Source organism: Bombus pascuorum, chromosome 8 (genome assembly GCF_905332965.1).
Source record: "Bombus pascuorum chromosome 8, iyBomPasc1.1, whole genome shotgun sequence".
NCBI classification, from domain to species: domain Eukaryota; kingdom Metazoa; phylum Arthropoda; class Insecta; order Hymenoptera; family Apidae; genus Bombus; species Bombus pascuorum.
The window spans coordinates 16,794,945-16,813,796 of record NC_083495.1 but is presented as its reverse complement, the minus strand read 5'-3'; the positions used below and the strand labels follow the sequence as shown (position 1 = coordinate 16,813,796).

At 38.7% G+C, this 18,852-nt stretch overlaps 1 protein-coding gene across 5 annotated transcripts in view; it reads right to left on the bottom strand.

Moving 5' to 3' along the window:
• Positions 1-18,852, bottom strand: part of LOC132909532 (RNA-binding protein fusilli) — a 28,048-nt gene that overhangs the window by 5,094 nt on the left and 4,102 nt on the right. For 2 of the 5 annotated variants that reach the window (XM_060964415.1, XM_060964414.1), the window contains exons 2-10: positions 13,239-13,433; positions 12,806-13,034; positions 10,589-10,678; positions 8,526-8,580; positions 8,336-8,446; positions 7,616-7,886; positions 7,330-7,545; positions 7,026-7,253; positions 6,738-6,939 (exon numbers count right to left, since the gene is read on the bottom strand). In XM_060964415.1, the coding sequence (XP_060820398.1) occupies positions 6,738-6,939; positions 7,026-7,253; positions 7,330-7,545; positions 7,616-7,886; positions 8,336-8,446; positions 8,526-8,580; positions 10,589-10,678; positions 12,806-13,034; positions 13,239-13,433 (1,597 nt within the window). Of the gene's footprint in view, positions 1-228; positions 6,940-7,025; positions 7,254-7,329; positions 7,546-7,615; positions 7,887-8,335; positions 8,447-8,525; positions 8,581-10,588; positions 10,679-12,805; positions 13,035-13,238; positions 13,434-18,852 lie in introns of those variants that run through there. The other 3 variants (XR_009658550.1, XM_060964416.1, XM_060964413.1) reach the window with 3 other exon arrangements.

The window sequence follows — 18,852 nt, the reverse complement described above, 5'->3', positions numbered from 1 at the left end:
TTTTATACCACAAACAAATCCTTCGTATCGATCTCTACGATCCAGGCTACGATATTGCCAAATCCTTGCGTTATAAGAAAGAAATTTCTCGACTGCTATTTATTAATGATAAAACAAGAAAACTAGTAACGACTAGATTAAACACTAGTGTCTACGAAAATTACCACCACCAGGCGAGGTAATATAATCAGGGTAAGAGTCCACCAACCCGGCAAGCAAAAAGATATGTATGTCCACAAGGCACATTTATTAAACATGATCGATTCACCATCGATATAATCGTTGATATACAGAAAAAAAGTGTGTATACAAGGGTTAAAAAAAAGATTGGTATAAAATCCTGTCTGTTTGTGTTTTATGTGTATGTTTTCTAACGTATACGTGTGCCTGTTGCATTTCGTGTATCCAGTGTATTTCTTGTTGGTTTCTATATGTATCTATGTGTGTCCTATATCCCAGTATAGATAAAACGCAATCGGAAAAAAACGTTCTTTCGTAATTCGGATGAGGCTTGAGAAAAAAAAAAAAAAAGAGGAGAAGTATCGTACAGTGATGAACTCGTCCCATTTTTTGTTACATCGCGAACAATACGCGTGAAGCTGGTACCGCGCCGTAATTATTAATTAACTTTCGCCAGGACAATCACGATTAGCCGTGAAAACTCGTAAGGTATGATTAGAGTGGTCTATTTCACGGTGATAACTGCGCAGACTCTCGTCCTTCTCATAAGTCTTTCAATTTCCAACCTTTCGCAATCTAATCACGTTCTAGATCGAATTTAATTAAATTTCGTCTTGTTCGAAAACGAACTTTGCGCGACAAGATCGCTGATCGATTAGCTACGATTAACTTCGTGTTAAAAGAAAAGGGAGAAAAAAGATTTATAGTGGAGCGAGAGTCCGATCCGTGTTTCACCTGAATAGCCCCTAAGAAAGTCTAAATGAATAATTAACAATGAACGTGCCGCTTATTATACCGTTTTAGTCAGCCTCCGAATAATAGCGACAATAGTGACGTACTGACAATGATAATAACTATTCACGACGATTAGTCAAAAATGTAAACTTGCAAAGGGGTGGGGAGGACGACACACTGTCAGTCACCAAGTTAGCGGATCACAAAATGCCAGAGACAACACATTCAACGCATAATGAGAGAGAGAAAAAGATATTATTATGCCACGACCTTTGATGGTGACGAGCTTTTGAGTTAGTACTTGGAACGATAATAATAATAGTAAATTAATAATGATAATAATAATAATAATAATAATAATAATAGTAATAATAATGACAATAATAATGATAGTGATAATAATAATAATGAGGATGACGGTGATGATAATAATGATAATGATAATGATGATGATGATGATGATGATGATAATAATAAAAATAATAATAATAATAATAATAATAGTAGTAGTAGTAGTAGTAATAATAGTAATAATAATAGTAGTAGTAGTAGTAATAGTAATAATAATAATAATATTATTAATAATAACAATAATCTAAAATAAAAAATGCTACGTTTTCTTTTCACGCTCGTTCTTTATCCCTTCTCCTTTCGTTCCCTCTCACGCTCTCCCACTAATCTTGCTCTCCCCTTTGGTACCCCGCGGATAACGTGTATAATACGGCTCGTGTGAGTGCCCAGCGAAAGCTAATGGCAGGTAATACACAGTCGGACGACATTATGCAGTAATAGAATCGAGCGGTTCTCTGATACGTAGGAAATGGATTGCTCTTGCGTTGATACGTACATGATAAATGACGATCGATTAAAATCGAGTCGTTAACCAGATCATCCTCTAGTCAAAAACTTCTATAATTACGGACTTAAACGTTACGAATAACTAATTAATTTCAGTTCTTTCAAATATAAATATGATACAATTTAATTCAAACAGAAACGAGACAACGCGCTAAACGACAAGGAACGGAGAAATTATGATATCGAAGTAACGAGCTAACACGGGTCCCCCCCCTCCGGTTAACAGGTTGATGAAAGGATGAAACTTATTTTTATTCAACGTGGTTAGAAGTGGCGTTGTCGCTGTTGGACTTAACCCTTTGAAGATTCTGTCTCTGATCGGCGTAACTTACAATAGCAATCCTCCTAGCCGCTTCTGGCCTGTTAACGCATAACATTGTCCATTTGATGCACGCATGTGTCCTTCTTACGAGAAGGCGCATCTCTCGTACACCGATACAGCCGCAGTTATCGATAGTCGTAACTATTCGGTATGTATATCTAGTAGAGGAATCTCTGCGAGTGTCGAGCGTGTCGAGAAATTCTTACGTACGTCTGTACGAATTCGATTCCTGTTAGTGGCCAATGATAGTTTCAAATTTTCACCAGTTAACGAAACATTGTACTAACACCGTAAGGAAGATTTAAGTACGCGGGAAGCTTGGGAACTTCTCGACACTCCCGACGGATACATTTCTTGATTGTTCGCGTTTTAAAAACACACCAAGATGCGCCTCCGCAGTAGCGACGCGAAATGGAGACTACGTAAATGTAAGAAGTCGAGGAAACGACTTCTATGGATCTAAGGGACGTAAATCGTCGCTCGTTTTTATCGGAGGCTGTTTAGAATATCTGGAAAAATTTCTGGTCTTTTCTAAGATATTATCGATTAATATAGATCATAATTCTCGTTCCATAACAACGACTGCAATGCATTTAACTATTTGGAATAATAAATTCTCTAGAAAATTCTAACCGATCTTCGCATGTTTTTAGTACGAAATATCAATCTATCGTTAATCGTTTTTACGATCAAATCGACCAATGAAATTTAGACACGGTCGATTCCCCAAACCAAATATCATTTCCCTGATCTAAAAAATTACCGCATCTGTATATCCTTAGATCCACAGAAACAACTCTCGGAGTAAAATCAAATTGGTCCGTTTCGCGTCACTCCGTTCAAATCTCTAAGATGTCTATTAATGCTATATAAAAGCAGACTCAGGAAGCCCGACATAAATAATATCGGCAGACTATATCCCGACTCTCGAGTTACATCGGTAAGATTGAAATGTAAAATGTGCACGACTCGAGTACCAAAGTACATGTTCATCTCTTTACAGTTTCAGGCACTATATCGATACTTGACAATGTTTTTATTCGACGGACAAACAATCTCTATTCGCTTGCACACGTGCGAACCAGCTTGCAAAGTATTCGTCGAACGTCGTACACACTTTGCACTGCAATTGTAACAACAAAACAAGACTAGGTGTATACCAAAGGTACTACTCAGTTCTATGTAATACGCTACTGTATCCTGTCAAACAGAGGGAGGCGTTGTGCGAGAATCATAGGATTACGTGTAAATATACGTACGAGGTGGGCAGGGGAGAGGGGGGAAACTGTTACAAGATGTATTATTAGATAGTCTATGTGCGTTATGATACGGAAAGGAATGCGACAAGTATGGAAAGGGTCGGAGAGGGAGGCAAAGTTTTGGAAGGGGAAGAGAAGAAAACGACTAATATATAATGAACGTAATTACGTATTAGGGGAAAAAAACAGAAAAAAGTAACTCAACCCGTTACGTAAGTCTGTCGTCTCGTAAACGATAGGTAACGAAGAAGGATATTACAGGTACTTGTATGCACGTCCCTCCACAAAACCACGACATGCAAACCAGTCATTTCTATGCCCGTGGACTTTATACTTTGGAGCAATAAGAACGATCATCGTGTGCGTCTCGTGCCGTTTCCATGGTTCGTAGAATCGTTAATTCACGCTCTACGTTATCTGTATATGTATATATGAGTGCATGTAAAAAAATAAACAAAAAAAAAAAAAAAAAAAGAAAAAAAAGGAGAAGGAGAAAACGTATAGAGAAACGTGGCAAGAAAAAAATCTGTGTAATCACTGGACAGCACTTCACGTTGCTCCGCGGTAACACCGAGATCGAGCATACAGAAAAACCATAATAAAGAGTAGCAGCGAAGGACGAAAGGCTAAGCGAGCTTCGCGATCGCGTGAACTATTCTGGAAAAAAAGCTGTTTCGCAATGGCAGTAAAAATATCGATCGTCGTTTATTTCTACGAGATACGAGCTTTCCACGTACGCTCGATGTCAGGCCCCTCGACACGCCTTTTCCTCCAATCGTTCCACCAATTCTACGGTATCACAAAAATATTAGAAGAGCATCGAGAAGAAGGTATACACCGCCGACACCAAGTTAAGAACATCGCTACCTACGACTCCTAGCTAATATATGATATAGCACGAAGATTTATTTTTTCCTCTTTTTAGTAATTTCCTTTATTTTATTTTATTTTTCTATTTTTCTATTTTTCCTTTTTTCCAGTGAAAAACGTTCGTCTATTTTAATCAGGATTAAATTATCATGCAGAATAGTATTTAGACATTGGTTTAGTATTCCCTTTGGCCCCATTATCATTCTTATGACATAAGATGACACGTCTTGTGCAACGTTTCGCTCGATCTATGTTTGGTTTTCAGATATAAATTCCGTATATTATTTGAAATACAAGCTATGAGAAGGAAACTGAAGAAACGTTCGACCTTGAAAGGAGAACGAATAGAATTTCTACGATCAAGAGGGAATACTTACGATGCCAATAACACTACCGTTCTCTAATATATGTTCTTTTCTTCTTCGTGCTTTATGTATCGTTCACCAAACTCTCGTAATGTTCACACAACTAATCCAATCGACGAACGTATTCGCACCACCGGAGAACGTTCGCGTAAAAGCGCAACGTGAACTGAGCGTATTGCCTCGATTGGTTTTCCTGTTTCGAGCTCGAAGTGTCCTTTATGCGGCACAGAGAAAAGCAAATTCTCTTAGGAATGTGGCGAGGGCTAGAAATGGATTTGTGAATCTCGTCGTGGGACTTTTCTTATCGGTCACGTCGAATCGACTGGCTCAGGAAGCTCACGCGCATTGCAATTGCAATCGAAATAATATCGTTTTGATGTAAAATTGCAATGTAACTTCAGGCTCTTGCTTAGAAAGAAAACGAAAATAATCTTTTTCCTAAACATGGACGTGCGTAAAGTAGATGCCGCGTAAAGAAGAAGCTACTCTCCGTAAATTAGAGCTTAAAAACCGATAACATTGGATGGAATGTCCATTTACTTATATCCCTAATAAAAATATTTCTAGCAAAATATATAAATCATTCTTATATATATATTTATATATATATGCGTATGTCTGCGTTTATATTTCATTTTCTGTTAATATATATATATATATAAATCTATTATCTGTATATATTTACATGCGCGTATAAATTCCGAAATCTTCGAAAGAAATGAAATTACGTCCTAAGGCGAACAGTTCATTGTTCATGATTCACGTTTTAAGGCACTTTACTAAGCACATGTCATATACGACAAATTGAAAGAACAACTCCTATAGAGTACAAGAACACGTATAACAAAGAGAAAGAGAAAGATGCATAGTCACTTCTCAACGATATATCATGTAACGCGACCATCAAAAAACTCATACGTTGTGTAAGGAAATGACATAAAGAAAAACACTCTAAGTACTGCTGCTCGATTAAGTATCAAAAAAAAAAAAACATCTCTGAAACTATTATATATATATATATATAATGATTAAATATACATGTATATATCTTTAGTTCGAGGGTCGAAACGATCTCTAAAATAACTGACTCTAAAATAACACGATAATATGAAAAAAGGGTTTGCACAGAATATCATGCGGAATGTCATCTGTAAATAGTTGCCTTGGACACAATAGCATGTATCGTATATATTCGTAGAAGAATAAATCGCCCATCGTGGTAATGGTACAACACTCTTTCACGCAGTAACGATGCAACTGGAATAAATTTGCCCGTCACCCACGCGGCAAATAAACGTCTCAAAATCACAACCTCTCGTTGCAACGACTGCGAGAAACGTACCGATCGATTCTTGTTCAAATTCAACCTACGACGTAGAAAAGTACATAGAAGAGAGATGCATTAAGAAGAGGAGACACGACGTCCGTCCGCTGTGTTTAGAGCGATTATCGTCGATGCTAGCGACTTAACCTATCAAATCTGAGGATAAAATTGAGCAGGATAAGGCAAGCCCGGTGCCGCGGCTGGAGCTTGCGCGTGAAATGCAGTCGCTGGTGTGTGCCACGTGGCACGTTTCGCGACTGTGTTTGATGTATCAGGTGGGAAAGCGGTTTCCCAGGTTCTCTTCAGTCCCATTATAGCGGCCGGATTAATGGGCGCAGCCTGAACGATAGGTGTCAGGAGACCATGCGGTGCCGGTGCGCGTAAAATAGGGATTCGAGAGGGTACGTTAAAAAGTAAGAAGGGCGCCGGCGCGGGTTGTTGAGCGTGAAGCGCCGCGGCAGCCGCGGCGGCGGCGGCTGCTGCGGGAGGTGCCATTGCATAGGCAGGAATCTGATGCTGCGGATTCGGTCCCGGTAGAGCGAGCGTCTTAGTCGTAGCTGACGAAGTTGGGGAAGCAGGAGTGGTAGAGGTAGGTGGTGGATTCGAGGCTAGAGCCATTAGCCAAAAGTCTTGATTTCGGATTGCCTGCGCTTGAGCCTGAGCAGCTTGAGCTTGCGCTTGAGCCTGCACTTGTGCTTGGGCTTGAGCCTGTACTAACGCGTGAATGTCCCAGAGGGGGGGTTGCGCCGTCGGTACCGGTACCGGTACCGGCGTCGGCGGAGGCGGATGTGTCAAAGTTGCGGGAGTTTGTGTGGTCAACGTACCGGGTGATAGCAGAGCCTTGGTTGACGCTGGAGTTACTGCACCTGTCAATACCAGATTCATGTCATCCCCACTGCACTGGAATACTTCGATGTATCGCTGTTTCTTGCCGTATATCATATACCGATGATGTCGCTGCGACGCGCATGCATATGCCGAATTTTCGCTGTCCATTTGAATGAACGCTTCGCCGGATGGTTGACCCTGAACGAACAAACAGAACGTACATCGGTTATTGATTTGCAAAGAATCGAACGTAGTTACGACGCAGAAGGAACACGTGTACGTACTTGAGCATTGTAAACCATATGAACGCCCTGATAGACAATATTCTTAGAATGTTCGCCCATGAACTCGAGGATGTGTTCAACGAGAGCTTCGTATGGAAGACCGCGCAATCTAACGCAATCTTTACGCGTGCCAGAGGTGATAATATGCTGTGGAAGTATGGGAGGAAGTTGTGGAATAGGCGGCGTTGGAAGTACGATCTGTTTTGGATCGATCGCTCTATTCAACACCTGTAAATCATCAAATCGATATTCACGCGTGTTTACTTCTTTTCCTTATTTTTCTGCCCGCGTGATTTCTATTTACCTGTTGCACCTCGGCAATCGTACTTCGAAAAAGTTCTATATACCGGCTACCAATGCAATCTCTGTGTTTACTTAAGGCCTTCACCGCGTCTTCTTCTTTAGCAAAAAGAACAAACGCGTCACCAGTTGCCCTACCATCCGGCTTCTTCACAAATAAAACTCCATCCTCTCCGTCCAATACATGACAGGGCTTTTGCCCTGATAAAAAGAAGTCCAACTGTGAAAAGTAACGCATAAAATTAAAATAGAAATAACGATCGACAGCGCGATTAACTCTTTATACGTACCACTTGTTTAGCAACACAATCGTACGGCAAGCCTCTCATTCTAACAATGACTTGAGCCCCTCTGGATAAAAATGCATGAGCTTCGCCGCTAGTTCCCCCAGCAACGCCAACAAAATCCTCTCCAGATGCCTTGTACACTTCTATGTACCTTCCGCCCATATGATGTTTGTGTCTTTTTAACGCCATGTCTCTATGTTCTTTGTTAACAAATCGTACTAATGCTTCTCCGTTACGTCTTCCCATAGGACTCAAACACAGAGCTACGCCACCCCTGCAAGATGATATTTTTATAATAAAAGCCAATGTACCGTTTACAGCTTTGTAAGAAATTGTGAACGAAACAACAATTATAGCCAGAATATGCTTAGAACAGAATAAACATACAAATTATATAGATTATGATTGTAACTTTGAGAATCATTGGCAAATTTATATAACGCGTAAGAGATTCATGACCTGGAATATTATTTATCATTGCATATGAGAAAAATGAATAACAAAGAAATATATTAAACTGTTGCCTACGCTACTTTTTAGAAAGTAAACACTAGCATTTGAAAACTCACATAATCATCCATATTCGCATTTACATATTGAATATAAATCCTTACCTTTGTTACATGGATCCAAGTGGCTTGTGTACAAATACCATGACAGTTATTACAATGTACTTTATCAAGATCTTCGACCTTAAGTCTATTATTCATGAATTTCACTTACTTGGCAACATTTAGGCCACGAAAAAATTTTGCTATGTCCTGGTCCGATGATTGCCAAGGAAGACCTCTAGCTCTTACTACACAGCCATTGTCAACTTCTTCGTCTTTTGAGCTATGGAAGGACATCGTAAGATCAGTAATGTACATCTCACCGATGAAAAGAAAAAGAATACATATCAAAGATAACTCACCATATACCAGGTTCTAAAACAATGTTAACTGTTTCAGGATTTTGGAAGACGTGACCTGTAATAAAAGCCATGAAATTAATAATTAAAACGATGAAAATGCAAATATACATTGAACTGAAAGCATTTTGATAACGCTCCAAACAACAAGAAAGAAAAAAAAGAATAAAGCAACGATTAACCTTAGAAATCAATGACGCTTAACGCTTCGATTATAACCATGATTCGCATTGATCCAAAATACGATTATAACATTCAACGTACGAAGATTTAAATTCTCTATATTTATCCAATATATTCGTTTGACTTAAACAATAGATCATCGATAAATTCCAATGTACGTAAGAGAAGTTTTTATTATGCATGTATGACTAAAACCGGAAAAATGAATTCTCCCGCGAAAAATGTAACTATCGTTCCGGTGTCACCAACTGCCTACCATCTGCTTTTTCTTTGTAATCCTACACCGACAAGTTTGTCTCCGATTTCTCAAGCTTGAGCAAAATGCTCATTTTCGTATTTGCCTACTCGGTGCAACGTGTCAGCAGTCTTACAAAGTCTTTTCGTATCTCGTGAATCGAAACTTTTCTTCCATCATAATTCGTACCCCTCCATAAAATATTTCTTCAAACCGGAAATACAATACAACGAAGAGAGAAAGAAAATTTTCTTCGCGATCCGATGTTTACGGATGACACAATACAGAATTCCACGAAATGTACAACAAGCGTCAAACATTTGCAAAATAAATGCGTGCGATCGTGCCTTGAAACAACTAATAGGCAGTCGTTGCTTATTACACACGCACGCACTTGTCACAGTGGCACGTGACATGTACTTACAAGATTGAAAATTAAAGTCAGTTTGAGTTGAGCACCATTGTGATAAGGAGTATATTATGACCGTCACTGCTTATAGCATTACACAGCTTGACCCGCACTCGTAAACCGTGAACACACATAAGGGGCCAAATGCATGGATTTGAACGTATACACTACTCTGTCGCCCGGTTCGTGCTATCTTTTTATTCTCTCTTTCTGTCCGTTTCACGTTTGCTCTTACTGGCATTTCTTCGTTTGCGTACAACGCAACCGAAGCTATGTAAGTAAAATTTGAAACGAAACGATTTCGAATAATATTATGCAGTGACCGCCATATTTACAGTATGAATATACAAAAAATGCAACTTTCATACAGCTTTCATTTCACTTATACAGTGTGAACTGTTTATAAAAGTTATTAAGTGCATTTGTTTTTTCATACGCTTTATAATTTCGTATTAAGCTATAAATATTTTGTAATACAGAAAAACGTATAGTTCATAAGGTAACTTCAATTATCAGCGAAAAAGAAAATATAGAATTTCAAAGTCGTATCGATTCATGTATCATGGTTGCATGCCGTTCAATATTCCATGTTATGTTATGTACAATTACATTAATCAGTGGAAAATAGCCGAGCTTTTCTTAAGGTCGAGAGACACGCAAAATATTTTTTTGCATACGGTATGACATATCATAGAAGGAACTCGCAACTTCTTCAAGAAAATATCACCTTGAATAATTTCGTGGCCTTGTTTATTATGGATAAAAAGGAAAAGACTTGCGATATAGCCACGTGCCACCGAAAAGGAACTTGAAAACAGAATTGCATTAATCTCCAAAATCATCGAATGAAAAACAATCAAAAATACACATATATATTTTACTTTCAAGATTGATGAAAAATTTATATGATCGTAACTAGGCACCAAACTACATTTACTATGTGTGTAAATAATACGAGATATAAGCATGTTCTTCACTCGTGTGTATAGTTCACGAAAGATAGAACGTATCGTGCGTGAACCTTAATCTTTGTTGAGAAATAATTAAAAGTTACTTTTTTTTTCTTCGTCAGATTGGTTCGTTAATTAGAAGAAAAATAAAAGAAAAAAGAAAAAAGCTTATATTATCAGCGGTGAAAATAAATTAGATATTTCGTTCTTATCTTTTTTCTTATTGCGAGTTGCACGTTGCACTTGAACTCGGAAAAAATTCACAAAAATTCGTTAGTCGACGACTTACCATCTTTTATCATCCTCTGTATTACACAGATCATATCTTGTATTTCATGCACATAGAACTCGTTCTCAGTATCTAACGGTAGGCCAAAATCTGATATTCGCCAGTCAAGGATAAATTTTCAGTTTTAACATAACAATAATTCATGTACCGATAACACGAAACGTAGATTGCAATAATCGCCTTTACGTAAACGTCCGACATGTATCGAGATATCGAGTTGCTATGAAAATTGTAAATTAACTCGTGATACGATTGTTATTTCTAATCTACCTGATTAAAATGATATAGATTAGACAAAAATATCACGAAAATATCATATACTGATAAGTCGTAGGTCTCTGGGAGAAACCGAAATTTTCAGATTCACGCGAGGAGGATGTCAGTAGCTGAAAATGACGAGAAATCGAACAAAGTTGTTACGCGCATAATTATTCGCATATCTCAGTTGGTCGTCGCCGGGCTGTTACCAATATCTTTGCAAGCATGACCTTTAAACCGTGTTCTGCGCATGATAAGACTGCCTTGATTACTTGGTGGGACTTTCTTAAGTTATTCGATTGATATTGGCAGTACTTGATTTTGATTTCATCTGTCTTCATCTCGTATTTGAAAAAATCGAAAACAAACACAGGGTGTCTAACTAATCGTAATAATTCAATAAAATCCTCTGTGATACAAGGAGAAATTATTTAATCCTTGTTTATAAAGTTTGAAGATTTTCACGGGGATCGAAGATCGTATAAATAAGGGATTAGGATAACCCGCGCCACGGTATTTCCGAGTCATATTATTTCCTACTTATTTCTAATTGAAATGTTTTAAGAAATCGTCGATTGATACGGATAATGCAAATCAAAATTGTCGATCGATAGCGACACGACACTGGGATCGATCGATATTTGTCTATATCGTATCCTCGTCAGCCACAGGTGGTTTTGTTTTATTAACGACAGACTCGCCATACATACGATAATACCGTAGTCTCGACTCGCGCTTAATATTCTGAATTTATTAGATTCACGGCAGGTAGCCATCTGCATTACGAAGGATTATTTCCCTTTTTGGATTAAATCTCACTTATGGATATATGCGATTTCTACAGCTTTCACATAAATGAAAAAGAACATGAAATAAAGAAGCGATTAAACCGATATGTATCAATGTACATATAACCATATGTAAAGGCAGACTTTTTACTTTAATCTAAAAGAAACAAAGAAGGATAAACGCGTTGTATATACTACGTACGAGTATATGCGTATTAAATGTCTGCTATTACTAATATCCACGTGTGTTAAAAAAGAGGGGACATAAATTATTATGTAATAATATTACAATTAACAAGTCCTTTTTCAAAATAAATCTCTCGTCAAATAAAAACGTGCAACGAAATGAAATCGTACAGATCCACGAATAGATCTTTCAACGAGTAAACATGCTAAGAATAAGAAAAACATACCTCAGGCTTAGATTGCAATTTGTATTTCGGAAAATTATGAGATCAGAAATGCTTTTGTTTGTCCGATACACGAAGACCGAGACAGTAAATGATTACACACTTTCGCACATTATTGAAAAGTCTACTCCGTGATGATTAAACACGTTCGAGGAAGTGACTTATATTTTGTTATATTTCGAATATATGCTGGACTGGTAAGAGCGCGATTAGCACGATACGTACACCCTCCACTCGCTTATAGACTGACTTTACGCCAAGCAGCGCAGCGGCTAGTTCGTCGTCAGGTTCGTCGAATATGTTGGATTCGAGTTCTGTCGCGCCGCCTAACGGCCGCACGCCTTGGAATTCTCGTTTCGACCATAGTCGTCGCCTTAAGGCAGTCCTACCGTATCGAAAACTAAACTTTCCAACTTTGAACAACGAATGCTTCGCACGGGACGACCAACCGTGTGTTAAAAATTCGCTACGCAATTCTACCGACGTATTCGCGAGATGCGTAACTCCTAATACGCTTCTGTATTACTTTTCTCCTTCTTTTCTTATTTTTATTTTTCTTTTTAAGCGTGGGAAGTTTCACACGCCTAAAATTCGTCGAAATATTTGCGTGCCCTGACTCCTCAAGAGGAAGTAATTTGATCCTACGAACGTACATCTGTTGCAGGGTACGCTGCACCAAGATAAATGATTACGCGGACAAATATAGACGACGACGTAAAAATCGAACAACTTTGCTTTTAATAAAATTTGGAAAAGGATACATTCCATCATCTCCTGTATACCAAACGTCGAGAGCTCTCCATGGGTTGAGTAGCAAGCAACGAATTCCTTCCGGAGATCGTGAAAGAGGGTATAATGTTCTGGCAGGTTGACGTCTTTGTTGCAGGCCTCTGGATGTAAGCATTGTCTCATTGGCGCCTGGCCGTCTACGACGAAACGTGGTGCGGAACCGGACGTCACGCACGACATGGCGGACCACCATGCTTCGAACTTTTATTAAAAATGAATATTTTCTTTTTAATATCTCATACGAATTTGAATTGTACGTGTATATTCTTCCATATTCTCTTTATCGTTTATCAGGCTATAGATACAAATGGATCTGCGCATGTTCCGTTCATATATATATATATATATATTTCAACGACCTGGAAACATTTTCAAACTTTCTCGATAAAAGATATGCATAATCACCTTCTCGATAGCTTGCTCCAGAGGAATTCCGTGTTCTCGAAGATTTCTTTCGGATAACGCCGGAGCGTGTGCTAACGCTACTTCGCTGATGACTCCACTACTTCCGGCAATCGCCGGATTGTCGCTACCGGTTCCAGGCGTACAACTTTCGTCCATTACCATCGGTCGTACAATATACTGTTGCCTTCCCATCACCTGTAAAAAATTTGCAAATAACGTATTCATAAATAATTAAACGCATAGCATTTCCACTTAAACGTTTCTCGTGACAAATTTCAGTCAAATAAAAAAAGATATAAGTAATAATTCATTAAAATATTTCACGCAAGATTCAGTGATACGTAATGTTTCAATAACGCGTCTAAATCAAAAATCTTTAGCGTATATGTTGCGTCGTTCAATCGAAAATAGATAGAACGTATTATACCGATAAGAGAGGCCAATAATCTCAATGCATTAACAGTATATGTGTCACACGCGCCACTAACTATACAACGCGTCAAGCACGAACTACGATCTACACGGTTGCATATACACAGGGGTATGCCGATGAAACGAACAACAAAGATTTATCGTCGGCGTTTACCTGATATTTCCATTTTTACAAGCAACGAATATTTTGTGCGAATTTACGGGCTATGACGTGGCCATGAGAAATCGTAGCATGAGAAACCAATAACAAACTGCATCGCTTTTTTCGCCCTTGTTTATATAAGCATGGACCTGAACCCTAAATCACCTTCGTATCAAGTTCGTATGTTCACCAAATAATCGTGTAGAAAATATTATACCGTGCTGTACGAAGAACTTTCTCTAAGGAATAGTTTAATGGTTGTAACGACAACAAGAACCATACGTAGATATCTTTATTATACGTTCGATAAGTTAATTGGATATCATCTATATCGTTATTTTATCGGTACGCAGTGTGCAATTGAATAGTTTTGGATGTAGTCGATAGATCGTTCAGACGCTTGGATTTATTTCTAACGACGGAGTAAAAAGATCGATAATGATTTTTAAATAAAACATTCCTTTATTCGCTTTTGACCGCTTATATAAAAGCCTCGCTATGTCTCGTAACGCGGTATAGGATTATCTAAATGAGTTTAAAAATGGCATACTACGCGTCTTGGTAATTGTACAATAAATCATTAATTATGACTAGGAATTTAGAGTAATTACTCGTATCACGCGAAGGACGGTAAAGACTTGGAAATAAGCATTGGAAAAAAGAACAAGGAATAATAATAATAATAACGTATCGTAAACAACCGATTTCAGCATTCTATTTGGCAAATCGTTACGCCTTCGAACTTTTACCACGTTTCGAATACGAATAGAAAGTAACGACCAGTTTGAAATGAAAACTTTTTCATCGAAATGGACTGAACAGTGCGAACGCCGAATCGGATTTCTCAATTCTAAACGAACACGAAAAACTTTATCGCGTATAGTTTTGAGACACGATCGTTAATCAGCTATACAAGACGCGTCGAAGAACGTTAAACGAAAATATTGCGTAAAGAAAGGATTACGTAAATCCATGCTCTTTAAAAGATTTTAAGATAAATAAGAACACACAAAAATCTCAACAACGAAGAACAGCGAAGGACGCTATGGAAAACATTTTCGTTAAAAGTAATTTCATCACGGATCAAAACGTCGTTGACGCTTGAAACTCTTCACCGTTTTATGCTCGAACGTTACTATCGTTGAGAAATATATCTTTTTATTAGATTTTTGACTACGGTATGCTTTCGTACGAGGACGTTCAACGTAAAATATACCAAAACATGCAACGTCGGGGTACGTTTATCGAAATCCATAGATAAACGCATGTTCGAAGACGTCACACGGCAAGAAACTTAATAGGCAGGTTCTTCGAAGCAGGGTTAACGGATCAAGGTAGTTTGATGTCGAGCGATCCATCGTCCCGGATTATCTCCGTCGATAAAGCTTCGTCGCGTAACTCGCAGCGTAAACTATACGTAAGCAAACCAGTATCATACATATTTACATAAATGTTAACTATTCGCTATTAATTATATAGTCTTACGTAGTCGCTGGTTCGAAGATTAAAAATGTCACACTCGAGGCGATCGAAAATTTTCCTATAAAACTTTAAGATTCCCTCCTATATTAATAAGTCGATGTTTGTTAAACGTGCAAAATAGCCAACGTGAAAGGTTTGGCGTATTTTTAGGAGATGGAAGGACGTTCGCGTTGCGTTTTGTGTATCTTTGGGTTAAACTCCTGATCCTAGGAGAATTTTTCACAGCAAATTCAGAGTAAGACCTTCGTAGTTGCTCGTCTCGGATAAATCGTGTCTTTTGAAAATTGAAACGGGGTTTTCTCGGGCATTTTGTTCGACGATCCACTCGTAAATTATTTCCACGTTAAATTATCTTCTTCTACGTTTGTGCGATAGGTTCTTATTTTCAGGAACAACGCCGTAACAAAAATTTTGTACGCGTAATACAGACCATGTACGAACCGTGTAAATATTCGTATTTTATAAATACGGCATATGTAGAAACGTTGTTCCACCTATTTAGCACGTATTGTGTATGTGATATAAATGCAGAGATCTCTGTACCAATGATCGTATAGAGACTCTGATAATGAGATTCGACTTTTCGAACGGAGATTAAGAAAGGAACGATGATATTTTAAGATTAGAAATTGTCCTCGAAGGACGGACGAAGAGACTGTCCTGTTCGAGTGTTTCAAGGTAAGCTATCACCTTCGTAAGGTGTGGGCTGAGAAGGTGGCTTTTTCGAGACCTGTTCTCGACCCAAACGTTCTTGACCCAATACGCCGATGAAGAATTTTATCGCAAAGATTTTTGTTTCAAAGGATTTCACGCTTTTGAACGTCCGTCTTCGGTCTTGATCGAATTTCGGAGCGCGCTACTAATCGAAGTTAGATATTTAAGAGAATAACGAATTCAGGAGCAACGTAACGGAATGTCGTTCAACGAACATGATTCGCGATGCTTTTTTATTAAAACTTTGTTCGCACTACGATACGTTCGCATTTGGATAAACGAATTGCTCCAACCGTAGATATACGCGTATACGTGGATAGTCGTGGATAGGGAGAAGAAAATAAGAAAATTTTAGATTAAAACGCGTCGAAAAAGGAATAAAAGTGACAATACGTATACACAGTGGCTGGTATTTAAGGTGTCACAAGTCGGAACGTCTGTTGTGCGCGAAGCAACAAGGGCATAAACGCGAAGCGTAAAATGCTATTCGAGGCGAACTCATAAATTGCAAATACGACGAGCGCAGTCGAGGAACGATATTTACCGGGGTAGGAACGGGGCAGGCGGTCAAAAGTCGCGATTTGCGTTGCTTACAGGAACTGAGTTGCCCTCGCCGAGGACGACGAAAACAGTAGGAGAGCAACAAATTTCTTCGTAAGAAAGGAAAGTGTCGTATGTCGTACGCGTACGATGGAAGACGATGGAATCGACGTTAAATAACTGGCTTCTATAATTCTAATTGTACTCTATAATTCTAATGTCGCTTAACGTCGCTTAACATCGCTTAACGTCGCTTAATGTTAATGTCGCTCAATGTCGAAACTACCAAAGCGGTATAAGAGTATCTAACTAGTAATTTGTAATTTCCCGTAGAAATTTGATGGATTTTTAACGACGTATTTTTAAGAATTTAAACGATATTTTATCGTGTTAACGTATTCTTTCTTTTTCTTTTCTTTCGTCGTGTATCTTTCGTTCGAATTCCTTCGATACAGGTTTTCGATACAGGCTTCAACTACTATGTTCAACTATCGTAAAGGCAAAGATAAATATAAGGTGACCCATTAAGATATAAATATTTGAGAAGAAAATCTGTCTCTCTATCTATAAAACAATTATCTTCGAAAGTTAGATTTATGGTTAAGTACGAGCCGCTCGAAAGTTAATCGGTTGCACAGCTTTGTGCACGTTTCAGACGCGCAGAATAATCGAGATCATTATTTCAATCCCATCGTCGAGTGGGGACAGCGGGGCGAGGGATTTCAACGTCCGCTAAGCTCTCCTCGAATCTTTTTTCCCACAGAATATATTACGTCTTAGCGGTATTTGTGAGACTGCGACGCGACGACGTCGACACAAAGAGGGAGAGACTATGAAGGGAAGAGAAAAAGGTGGTTTCGGAATGGTGGACCGGAATGGGGCGGTCGGATGCGAATAATAGGCTGCGCGCGTAATATCTAAAGTCCAGGAAACCAAAGAAAATAGAGGAAGAACGGAATAATGGAATAGTTGTTGCGAACGTATGCACGGCCGAGTAAATATCGAGCGTTTGCAAAACGAGTCAACGCAATGAAAATTCATATTTCCACTTCGACTACTACGACGTACAATGACTTACGATCGTATTTACACATTTTCAACGTTCCGAACATTCGTCATAGAAAACTTTTGTGAACATTCTACGCGAAACTTTCTCGAAAGTCTATCGGCAATGTAGCGAGACACGATTATCGTCGCTTTATCGATGGAGTTTGATACTTTGATACGAGATAAAGTTTACCGTAAACTTTTTGCAAGATCGATGCACGGAATAAATTAGCGTTGAAGCTGATTCTACCAGATACATATATCGGGACTCGATATAGCGGATAATTTTTTGTTCGAATATCTTTGTGACTTTTACGAATAGGTACTTTATTTCGGGTATCTACGTAGATACGTAGGAAGATTCGTGTCAATTTTTACCAATGTAAGCACGAATATAGTCGAATTTCGTCATAGCGCTAACCAAAGTTCAAAGTGTTTTACATAACGTCAAATTTTATATAGGTAAGGTCGACGAAACGTCACGCGAAACGAATTAATATCGGAGCATAGGTATTTCAGGAGGAACCATAGGGAATAACGCACAGGGAAACGAACGGCAAAGGGTCAAGCCTATAAATTAATGCCGCTCGTTACAATTCGACTCGAATGATCGACTTCGAGCACCGGAAACGAATCACGATAATCGAGTTACGCAAGCATTCTCCAAACGAGTTACGATGCGATCAAATTAGAATCGGATAGGACAATGATCGAAAGCTTTTCCAAGAGATCTCGAGTCTTCCAACGCCAGGTACAAGAACCAGATTCGCCAATTTCCAACTTTTAGTTTCCAGTTTAATTACGAGCAACATATAAGATGCTTGAAAAGGAAACGAAAAAGCGGGATATTAATTACCGTGGTAGCATCTGATTTAAAAGATACAAACAGTTCGAAAGAGTTTCATCAGGATCGCCAAATATTCGTTTCGTTCATTTCGTATCGGGAGTTTTGCGGTCTATGGAAGAACGGATGGCAATCTATTTCGTATTTTGAAGTTAATTTTTAAAGCGTTAACATTAGAGGCGTTAAAGCCGCGGCCCCGGTTAGTGTTTTCGTTTGCTCGAGTAAAAGCACACGATGCCTATTCTTTTCGCGTTTCGAGACTACAGAGCGCAATCTTGATTTCCAGGCCTAAGTCAACGTCCTCTGGTTTCACACGGCAGCGGCGAAGCAACGTTTCGCGAATCTTTGGCGAAATAAACCGCCGCGTACAGAGAGGTTACCGCATTCTTAATGCGCGAGCGGAAAGCGAGAGG